The 11,483-nt window shown below is 60.7% G+C and overlaps 1 protein-coding gene across 1 annotated transcript; it reads left to right on the top strand.

Annotated features, from left to right (window-relative positions):
* Nucleotides 1-3,448: 3,448 nt before the first annotated feature.
* Nucleotides 3,449-8,529, top strand: FOXF2 (forkhead box F2). The gene is made up of 2 exons (XM_065912730.1): nt 3,449-4,935; nt 7,705-8,529. The coding sequence occupies exons 1-2, from the start codon at nt 3,774-3,776 to the stop codon at nt 7,869-7,871; spliced, it is 1,329 nt and encodes a 442-aa protein (XP_065768802.1). The 5' UTR covers nt 3,449-3,773; the 3' UTR covers nt 7,872-8,529.
* Nucleotides 8,530-11,483: the final 2,954 nt, after the last annotated feature.

Here is an 11,483-nt window from a genome sequence, read left to right as displayed (position 1 = left end):
GGAGAGATTTCCTAGAATAAAATGCCGGTTACAGAACAGAATCAGAGAAACACAGGCTTCCCGAAGTTTACATTCCGCTGCGCTGGGGCAGGGGGCGGGACCTTGGGGTTTGCAGCAGAAAGGAACCCACAGCCCACATGGAGACAGTCAACCGGAGAGGGGTCAGCTCCGGGGATGCGGAGGGGACCCAGGGCACCCCGCTATTTCTGGTTAACTGAGGAGTGCCTGGTCGGATCTGTACTCATTCTAAGGAACCATACCTTTCCTTCCCCTAAAAAAGAAGTCGACTTTTGTTGTTTATGAGACGGTGAAAGGCTTTCAGGAAGAGCTCGGAAACATGGAAACCTCCTGAGCAAGTCTATTTCAGAAACAAACACAACTTTCCTTTTCAACCATCTGCCACACAGAAATTCAGGTAGTCCTATGGGGACAGAGAGTTTGACATAATTGGTATTGCATGCATGCCCACCCAGGAGACGTGTACAAAACAGTAATTCAAACAAAGTTCCCGGAGGCTTTGCTGCCCAGCAGCGGTAGCGGCAGCAGCGCTGGGCTGAGACCCCGGACCTGAGCTCCGCCGGGTCTGTCACTTGTCCACGTGTGACTGATTATCTGACCTCTGGGCCCGCAGTTTCCTTATCTCTAAAGGGGAAGGTAGGGGACCACCTGGCGGTCACAGGAGATGAATGCAGTGAAACCTACAAGGAACACATGGACCGGCTTCCAAAGGCAGAAGGGAGGTCTCTAGGAAAGAGGTTGGACAAGGAGCCCCTTGCTGCTCAAATAACTACCAGCGGCCCCAACCTCCGGAAGATCCTGGAGCACAGAGCGCTGAGACCCTGGGGAGGGGGCCCAGGTCTGTAGACCTGCTGCCCAAAGCCTCCTGCCTCCCCAGCATCTGCCTAACCTCCTAAGACTCTCCCCAGACAGCAGGTGGGCGTATCTTGCAAGTTCAGAGGGTTTAGGTAAAATGGGACGCACCATCACTTGGATGGTAAAGGAGTTTTTTTTAATTGTTGATGACTTAAGCAGGTAAGTTGGTAGAAGCCAAAAAATGTATAGTTTTTTTTTTTTTTTGAATATCCACGGACCCTCTAAAATCCTAGGCAAATTGAGTATTTTTTCTGGAAGAAGTCTCCATAGCTTCCATCATATTCTCAAAAAGACTCCCAAACTGGGAACTACTGGTGTGCAAGGTTAACACTTTGTCCTGGTTTCAGGGTTGGTGCTTTTTTTTTTTTTTTTTTTTTCTTTATTCTCTGGATCCTAAAAGCTTTTAGGACCTGAGATCCAAGGTGCCCAGAATCCCAGGTGCAGAAATCAGAGAGGATTGAGAGCCAGTGACACATCTGCTTGCTGAATTTTCCCCAAATCCACTGCCTACCACTCCCAGCTCCAAAGGAGATGACTGCCTTCCTTGTCTTTGTGCTTCTCAGCTGTGCCAGTTGCCACACACACAGGGGAGCGCCTTTCAGATATTCTTTTCTCACTCCAGTTTCTACTGTATTTCATCATTTTTCAGACATTTAAAGCACTGATTTAATAAACACACTATTTATTGAATACCTCCACTTTTAGTTATAATTATTCCCTGTAAAATGACAAAAGGGGTAAGAGAAAAATACCGTGAAATTAATGGGCCCCTATCAAAAAAAAAAAAAAAAAAAAAAAAAAGCTCACCAGTCACTCAGAAAGGAATTCTTAGAAGTGGAAACAACTGCAAAGCCCCTTCCCCATCTCAACCAAAACATCCCATCCGGAAAGGAGTGGCTTGTTTCTTTTTTCTGTTGGAAACGAGCGGTAAACTGAGTTCATTGGGCCGTGTTTTCTTAGCTGACTCGCGGCCACAATCCAGCCCTTCTCGGACACATTCCCACGTAGGTACCAGGGGTGCTCTGGAGGAAGCTGTCGACGCCTGTTCAGCTAATTTAGGTTTTCTTTGTCTAATTACAGTGGAGCTTAGGGAAAAGGAGCCGGGCTCAGGGCAGTAAACTGACACTCGGCCTCTGTGTGTGGTATCCAGGCAGGGTTTGATGGAAAAAGCCTGCTTCCACTCAACTTCAGGTCACTGTCTGGGGCCAGCCCAGCCCAGCCCCCAGCCTCCCCTCCCGCCCTCCGCCTCCCCCCTCCAGCCCCACCGGCGCGCTCAGCCGGGAGCAGCCCGGGGCTCGGGGCCGCCCGCGGACCTGGGGCAGCCCCAGGGCCTGCCTCGGGCCTGTTCCAGCCGGGCGGCTCTGGCCGCCACGTTCTCGGGACCCTGCAAACACCTCTTTCTCCCCGCCCCGCTGAGCGGTCCCTTCTGAGCAGCCTTGCCTCCCCTGCGGTCCGCGGTCTGCAGCACCCGCTCCGGGCGCCCCCATCAGCCCTCTTCGGCCCCAGCGGCTCCCAGGCCTCCGTTCCCCGCCACCCTGTTCCAGCCCAGACCCTGCACGTGTAATCCAGAAACTAACGGTGCAGTCTCACTGGGAGTGCGTCCCGGCCTGCCTCTTGCTTAGCTGGAGAGGACCGGCCACGCTGGGTGGAGCTCTGTCCCGGAGGGCAGCTTCGAGGGGCCTCTCGGGCCGGCGAGGGCGGCGCGGGTGCCGGGGGTGTCAGGCCGGTGACAGCAGCCACCCCGCTTCAACACAGAGAACAAACCCGGCCACCTCGCTCCTCACTCCGCGGGACCTTCTTCCTGCATTTTGTACAAACTCTCAAGTGGGAACGAAAGGAAGTGGAGACAGATGCAAACAGGCGATCTCTCCGACCTGAAAGGAGGGTCTCCACGGGGCTCAGCCTCGGCCTCTGCCGCCGCGGCGGGGGCTGCAGGCCGGGCCGGAGCGGGGACGGCGCGTTACCTCTGGGCGTCGGGCGCCCGGCGCGCGGCGGGGGCTCAGCAGCGTCTGATCGCGGCGGGCGGACGGCGTCGGCGCGGGCGCGGGGGCAGCGGCTACGGAGGTCCGGCGGCCGCACACTCGGTCGAGGACCGGCCCGGGGAGGGGGGAGTGGGGGGAGCGGGGGAGCGGGGGGAGGGGAGGGGAGGAGCCGGGTGGGCCGCGCCGCCGGGGGCGCTTGGCTCCGGGATGGGCGACAGGGGTGCAGTCGGGGGCAGAGAGAAAGGAGGTTCCCTAAAGTCTAGGTGGTCGGGCTCTGTGGGGCGGGGGCGGCGGTGTCTTCCGAGGCAAATGTGAGCTGGGCTGCGATTCCTAGGCTTGCAAGCCGGTGGGTGGGGGGACAGGGAGAGAGCCCCGGAGAGGCATTAAAAGGGCAAGGGGGACCCCTGAGAGCCAGGAGCGAGATAAGCGAGAGAGCGGCGGCGGCGGCGGCGGGGGGAGGAGTGAGCGCCGGCCCCGCGCGCCCTCCGGGGGGGGCGGGGAGGAGGGGGCGGGCGGTGGGGGGACGGGGGAGGCGCGGGAGGAGGAAGTCCGAGAGACAGAGCGAGCCGCGCTCCTGAGGGGAGACGTCGGGCTCGTCCCCGGGGTCCCGGCCGCGGTCCCCGCTCGCGCGCGCAGCCGCCCGGCCGCTCCGGCTCCGCGGCCCGGAGGCCGCTGCGCAGGCCGGGCCCGAGGCCCGGGGAGGGATGCGCCGGGTGCCGCTGGCGGCCCGCGGCTTCGGCCAGAAGCGCCGGCAGGGCTGAGGGAGGCGACGGCGAGGCGCTGGCTCGCAGCGGCCGCGGCTGCAGCCCGGGCGGAGGGCTAGGGCGCTCGCCGGGCCTCTGGGCCGCCCGCGCTCCCGCGCCCCCGCGCCCGGCCCCGGGCCCGCCCCCGCCGCCCGGTCCCGCTCCCGGGCGCCCGATGACCTCCGAGGGCGGGCCGCCGCCGCCCCCGCCGCGCCCGCCGCCGGCCCCGCTCCGCCGCGCCCGCAGCCCGGGCCCCGGCGCGCTGCAGGCCGCCCTGATGAGCCCGCCGCCCGCCGCCGCCGCCCTGGAGGCCGCCTCGTCGTCCTCGTCCTCGTCCTCGGCCGCCTCCTCGGCCGGCGCGGCCCCGAACGCCTGCAAGAGCGCGGGCGGCGGCGCGAGCGCGGGCGCGGGCGGCGGCGGCGCCAAGAAGGCGAGCGCGGGGCTGCGGCGGCCGGAGAAGCCGCCCTACTCGTACATAGCGCTCATCGTCATGGCCATCCAGAGCTCGCCCGCCAAGCGCCTGACGCTCAGCGAGATCTACCAATTCCTGCAGGCGCGCTTCCCCTTCTTCCGCGGCGCCTACCAGGGCTGGAAGAACTCCGTGCGCCACAACCTCTCCCTCAACGAGTGCTTCATCAAGCTGCCCAAGGGCCTCGGGCGGCCGGGCAAGGGCCACTACTGGACCATCGACCCGGCCAGCGAGTTCATGTTCGAGGAGGGCTCGTTCCGCCGCCGGCCGCGCGGCTTCAGGCGGAAGTGCCAGGCGCTCAAGCCCATGTACCACCGCGTGGTGAGCGGCCTGGGCTTCGGGGCCTCGCTGCTGCCGCAGGGCTTCGACTTCCAGGCGCCCCCGTCGGCGCCGCTCGGCTGCCACGGGCAGGGCGGCTACGGCGGCCTCGACATGATGCCGGCGGGCTACGACGCGGGCGCCGGCGCCCCGGGCCACGCGCACCCGCACCACCACCATCACCACCACGTCCCCCACATGTCGCCCAACCCGGGCTCCACCTACATGGCCAGCTGCCCGGTGCCCGCCGGGCCCGGGGCCGTCGGCGCGGCCGGGGGCGGCGGCGGCGGCGGCGGGGACTACGGCCCGGACAGCAGCAGCAGCCCCGTGCCCTCGTCCCCGGCCGTGGCGAGCGCCATCGAGTGCCACTCGCCCTACACCAGCCCCGCGGCGCACTGGAGCTCGCCCGGCGCCTCGCCTTACCTCAAGCAGCCGCCCGCCCTGACGCCGGGCAGCACAGCCGCGGCCCCCGCCGGCCTGCACAGCAGCATGTCTTCCTACTCGCTGGAGCAGAGCTACCTGCACCAAAACGCCCGCGAGGACCTCCCAGGTAACGTGCGGCCCGGCCGCGGGCCGTCGCCTCTGGCCTCCCGGCTCGGGCGGCCGAGGCCTAGGAGACGCTGGAGCCCTTTTGGAGAGGGTGGGGTGACAGGGCCTCCCCCGCACCCTTGACCCCCGCAGGGCCCCCGTAGTTCCCACCCCTCGAGGAGGGTGGGAAGCGCCCGTGTCCAGCGTCTCCGCGGGCTGCAGGGCTCAGCGCTCAGGCCCGGCTTAGCTGAGGGAGAAGGCTCGCTCCTTAGGGGACCTTGAAAGGGGACCTTGGCTGCTTTCCTTTGTCTTTTAAAGTTGGTTTTGCTCTGTCCCCTGGAGTGCATGGGGTGGGGTGCACGGGGTGGGCTGCACTGGGCCGTTGCTGAGAGGCGTTGGGAGCAGGGAGACAGGGCCTCCAGGAACAGCGGGGTCGAAGGACCCTCACAGGAAGGACGTGTGGCTAGGGAGGAGGGGTGCCCCGGCCTTCCCTCAGTGGGACCAAGTTGATGACACCCGGGTGCCACCTAGGCCCGCAGGCCCCAGGGCCCGGGGGCTCCCCTGAGAAAGGCCTGCCCTTGGGCCCCGCTTGCAGTGTTGCTGGTGTGAACTGTGTTGGTTGCAGATTATGAAAATTTATTGACTTGCCTAAGGCGGTGAGAGGTGGGAGGGATCAGACCGGGGTGGAGGAGGGAATTTGAATATTTACCAGGTTTATGGGGACGATGGAGATAAACCTCATATTAACCCCTCTTCGGCGGGCTGGTGTGCCGGGCAAGCGGAGCTGGAGCGGACCCTCACCCACCCCAAGTGGAAGAGGGTTTCCAGGCTGATAACGCCTGCATTGTACGTTCGCGCATCGGCGTGGGAGCAGAGCGTCAGGGAGAGAGGAAGCCCAGAAATGGGCAAAAGATGTTGGTTCCCTGGACGGTGAAGTTTCCCGAATAGGCCTTTTAACTGCGGGTCTCAGAGGTTAACTAAACAAAGACCGTCTGGGCGGACCACACCGGAGAGGATTCCAGCCTGACTCAACCCACTGAGAGCCGAGTCTTGTTCAGTTTTATGGGAATTTCAACAAGTAACCAACACAGCCGACCCTCCGCTCTTATTTTCTTTAACCCCCTCGGACTGGCTGTCAATCAGCGCCAGCGCGCGGCGCGCTCTGCGCTCTCCCGCCCAGCGGTTCTCTTGCGGGCGCTGCGGCCTCTCCTCCCGGCTCCCTGCTCCGGCCGCCCGCTCGGCCACCACCTGGACCCCGAAGCTTCATGGTTGCTGTGAAACACTTCCCTAAACTTTCAAAATCGCGCAGGAAGAGCTTTCTGGTCATTCTGAGAGGCCACCCTCGCCCTGCCCCGCACACCAGGCGCGCCCAGGTCCCAGAAGCGCGGAGACCGGCGGCACGGCTCGTCTAGGGGAGCAGGGACACCGCCTCCCAAACCCCGGGGACTCGCGCGGCCTCCGGGCCAAGTCTGCGGCCTGAGGAGGCCCTGGCCCGCCTGGACGCTGTGCTTCGCCCTCCTCACCCCCACCGCCCCGCCAGTGCTCTGACCCCCGCCTCCGCCAACGCTCTTCCCCGCGGCCTGGCAGGCGTCTCCCGGGCCAGGCCCCTCAGCAACCCGGGGCTGCGGGTGGAGCGGGGAGGCCGAGAATGCGTCCGGAGCGCGCACCTAGCTCGACCCCGGGAGGCCCAGGCCCGCGTGCTCGCGGAGGCCCCTCGGCCTCTTCAAAGCGCCATACAGGGCCGCGGATTAGAGCCAGAGAAGCGGCGCCGCCGGGTGCTTTAGCTCCCGGCGGGCACACCTGCGCGGCGCAGGGACTGGCCTCGGGGTGCGCGGTGGGCCGTCCGACGCCGAACGCGCGCCGAGCTCCTGGCTACGGGGCTGCCGGGCGGGCGGCTCCGCAAGCGCAGGGCGACCGGGAGAGGCGCCGGGCCGCGGGGTAGGGTGTGCGGGCGAAGAACCGCCCGCCGGACACCGGCGAGCGCGGTAGGCTGGAGAGGCCTCGGGGAGCAGGCCTAGCCCAGCGGGGCCCGAGACGCCTGAGCCGCTGGACCCCCAGCCAACTGCGGCCCCCGTGCCGGAGGCGCCGAGAAAGCAAAAGCAAAACTCGGCCTCAGGCCTGGAGAGAGGCTGCGGGCTGGCCCGGAGTTCCAGGGGCCCTCGGCGCGGCGGAGGGGCCCTCGGCGCGGCGGAGGGGCCGCGGCCGAGTCCTCGTCCAAGGGCAGACCCTGTTCTCGGGGTCTCCCTTGTCTAGAGGCGCGACCCCCGGAGACGGGCGCCTTCTCCCCGACCCCCTCCAGCCGCCAGTGTTTTCTGCCCCCACCCTCCTCCTGCTACTGCCAGGCGATCAGTTGGTTGGGAAATAATGCAGGGGGGGGGGGGGCTGGAAACCAGAGGCGAGGGAGCCCATGGTGGGGTTTCTGGGCCGGGAGCCCTAGGGCCAGTGCCCAGGGCCTGGGCTGGTAACCGTTAGAGCCCCTCCGGCCTCCAGGAGTAACAGGAACTCAGGAACGGAGAGCCTGGCTTCTGGGTGAGCGGCCTGTGCTCCGTGCTCGTGGGCCACTCAAAACCAAACACCAAACCAGAATCCCAGAGTTATCCTGTGGCCAAAGCTTGAAGCTCTGAGACACTTCTGGGGCTGGGTCTCCTCTCCCAGGTTCTCAGCAATAGAAAGGCCCACCCTCTTGGAGTTAAAATGAGATGCATGTTAGAGGACAATTTTAAGAATCACAGGCCGTGCCCTGAGTGGAACAAGCGTTTCTGAAGAGCGTTTCTCTTCTCTCCCCTTTCAGTGGGGCTCCCTCGATACCAGCACCACTCCACGCCCGTGTGCGACAGGAAGGACTTCGTCCTCAACTTCAATGGCATCTCCTCCTTCCACCCCTCTGCCAGCGGCCCCTACTACCACCACCACCACCACCAGAGCGTCTGCCAGGACATTAAGCCGTGTGTCATGTGAGTGCAGGGCAGGGGCCGGCCCAGGCCCCGCGGTCCCCGGGGCGATGGCCGAGGTGGACTCCAGTGTGGCCACGCCAGTCACTTGGAGACCCCAGGTGAGCGTCAGGCACCAATGTTTTCACCATTGGTGGGAGGACAACCCCTGGCGAGGTAACGCCCCAAACACACGCAGGCTCCCAGCGATGAGAGATGGTGAAAACTTACCACGCAGAAAACACAGACATGGAACTCTGGGATCTTCATTGCCGTCAGTAATCAGGGTCTGAAACACGCAGATGGGCTGTGTGTGTGTGTGTGTGTTTCTTTGTCTATGGAAAATGTGTGTGCTTTTTTTTTTTAAAAAAAAAAAAGGCAGTGCCCGGCACAAGATTCCAAGAGAGCCTCATCTTGCTGCCTGGCTCAGTGGGAGAGCTCTGTTTTGCCAAACGCTACCTTTGGATACAGGTGCCAAAGAACATTATCAAGAAAGTATTTAGCAATGATGTGTCTAGTTTAAGAACCGTGGTCTCCAGTATTGTGACAATACAACGTTTTTACAAGGTTGTTTTCTACCACCATAGTTTAAAGATATTTTTATGATCTTCGTGTATACTCACACTTTGCTTGTATTTTAAAAGGAGGATATATTTGCACTTATGTATACTTTTACAGTTTGCCAAACTATTTTGATGTACAATTTTTTCAATAAAATGTATATAACAAATAGTTGCCAGGGGGACCTCTCTCCTCCACGGGCATTTGATCGCCAGGACGATGCAACTCTACACTGGGCAGGATTTTTTTTCTAAGCTGTGTAATTGGCGTGGTGTGGGGTCTGAGCCTTGAGTAACGCAGGCCAGGTTCTGATTGTGGGTCTTCTCGGGAGAGAAAGGGAAGAAGAAACGTTTTCTGTTATTTCTTTGCTTCACCCTCCCTCTTTCTGGCTAAACCGAAACCAGAAGGCGAAAGGAGCTTAAAGGAAAACCAGGCAAGATAAGGCCTGAGGAGCCTCTGCCCTTTGCTGTCCTTCCCGAGCGCACCAGGCCTCTGCATCTAGAGCTTTCCTTTCCCCACCGGCAGAGCAGAGGGCAGGCACCCAGGACATAGGCCCTGGTTCCTTGGATGGCCGTCAGATCCCCGTGCCCGGAGGGGAAGGTGAGGAGGGTGTGGGCAGTCCCGGCATCAGACAGAAGCAGGACCAGGCATGTGTCCACCCCCAGTTCAGGGCACAGAGGTCGGCCCCCACGTGCCTCCCTGGTCTGCCTCTCTGCTCCCATCCGTCCTTCTCCAGGGAGCCGTGGTTTCCCTTGAGATTCCTTCTTGGCCATTTCCTTTCTTGCTCGGTTTCCAAGCCTCCCCAGTCACAGATGCTGAAGGCCGGGCTGAGAACTTCTGGACCAGCCTGGGCAGAGGGCCAGGTGCCGTCCAGCCCCGAGGTCCGAGCAGCCTGCAGACCCCTGAGGCAGGCAGAGCTTCTCCAGGTGCTGAGTCTGAGTTGAGGACTCGTCTTGCATTCCCACTTCCTGCAAGCTGTCCCCCAGTCAGTCACCAGGCCCCAGATAACCCCCGAGTGGACATCTCCCACCCAGGGACCTTTGCATGCCGAGCGAGTTTTCAATCCCAAGATGACCTCAGTTAAACATCTTGTTTTACAAAGCCCTAACTGTCTGCCTAATCCTGAGGCTTCCTTTCTATATTTTCCAAAATTTCGCTGTGATTTAAACATTTTTTTTTTCTGTCTGCTTTATCATATGTGTAGTTAAATAGGAATTTTTTCCCCCTTTTATTCTGAGCTACTCGGGGGCCTGCTATAAATTATGAAGTCAGTTTCAGAGTCTGCTCCGACCACAGTGCTGTGTTTACATTCCTTCCGAGGCAGCCGGCATGGTCGTAATTTATATCCTAAACACTTGCACGTAACTTGTTTATACAGAGAATGACAGGACCTGCGAGGCGGGCTGCGGCCGGCCCGGCGAGCCCAGCGCGCCCCCTAGTGGTGAGAGCCGGCCGGAGTCCGGGGTGCCCCAAGAGGCCTGTTTGGGTGCTTTTCCTGGACCCCTCCGACGTGAGGACGCCGGTCCTGTAGCAGATCCGCACAAGCAGACCTCGGAGATACAGTGGGCTCGGCTTAATAAAGTGAATCCTGCAATACAGTGAGTCACGTAAACGTTTAGTTTCCCAGGGCAGGTAAAAGTATGTGTACACTCTGGAGCCTGTCAAGAGGACAATAATAGCATCGTGTCCAAAAAGCAGTGTGCAGACCTCAATTTTTAAACAGCTTATCACTAAAAATGCTCGACTCTGGCTCTTCCCTGGTGGTCCAGTGGTTGAGAATCTGCCTGCGGATGCAGAGGACGGGAGTTTGATCCCTGGTCCGAGAGGATCCCACGGGCCGTGGGGCAGTGCGATCATGTGCGGCGGCCACTGAAGCCACACGCAGCAAGGAAGACGCAGCACAGTCCAAAACAAGTCAAGTGAATGATTGTTAGAAACGCTGAACCTCGTCTGAGGCTTCAGTGAGCCGTAGTGTTACAGGGACATCAAAGGCCACTCATCACAGACCGCCATAATACACATAAGAATAATAAATACTAACACTGAAGCTTCACGTATCGTAAGAATTACTGACATATGACAGAGACACTAGTGAGCAGATGTCATTGGGAAAATGACACCTTTGGCATGGCTGTATGCACGGGTGCCACGTTGCAAAAAAAGGCTGACTCTGGGAAGCACGGTGACGAGAGTGTCACTGACGAGACTTCTTTGTCTGGCGTTGCAGACGCGGGTGAGACGGCCACGTTGGTCAGTCGGGGCTGACGGAGCACAGGCTGCTGTGCAACCCCGACTCTGAGAAGTCCGACGAGCCCTGATCAGCTCCCGGGTGATGCTGACAGTGTGGGTCCAGGAGGGCAGTCTGAGTTACAGACATTTTACAGGTTCAGATGGGTGGGTGTGAAGGCTTGCATGTTTATTAATTATGCAAAGATCCGAGAAGGTTTTTTGAAAAAGTTGGCACACAGAAATATCTCTGATGGATTATTGGCCCCGGGAAATGTAAGGCGTAACTCTGAGCTGAGCCCTGGACAAGGACGTAGAAATTCCTATTTTTATCCAAAGCCATGATACATCTTGTTCCATTCTAGTGACCTTTGCAAAGAGAAGTCAGGTGGAAGCTCCCGGGTCTCTCTGCCTCAGTACCGGGAGCTGGGTGAGCCCACAGTGACGTCACAGCTCTCCAGTCGGACAGCAGTGCTGATTAAAGCAGGCGGGAAAAGGAATTTCTTTGTTGGTGATAAAAATCTTTAGAGGATGGAACAGAGAGAAGGCAAAGGTCCCCTCAGGGACCCCCAGACACAGATGGGTCCGGTGGTACCAGCGGCGGGGCGGGAGAGACGGAGAGAGGGAGCAGTCTGCAGAGGGGCTCTGTCCCTGGGGGCCCCGTCCCGGCAGGACTGGAGCAGCCCTGAGGCGGCACAGGCATCGCTGTGAGGCCCACGTTCTGCTTTCCGTGACTTCTGCCAGGATTCCGGGCATGTAAGCAGATTGATTCTCTGGTTGTTCATGCTCAGGGCTTCTCAACTGCCGCAGCAACGGCCAGAGCATTTGGGCAGAATCATCTTGACTTACATTT

The sequence above is a fragment of the Muntiacus reevesi genome, chromosome 20 (genome assembly GCF_963930625.1).
Source record: "Muntiacus reevesi chromosome 20, mMunRee1.1, whole genome shotgun sequence".
Lineage (NCBI taxonomy): Eukaryota > Metazoa > Chordata > Mammalia > Artiodactyla > Cervidae > Muntiacus > Muntiacus reevesi.
This window is presented reverse-complemented; position numbering and strand designations above follow the sequence as displayed.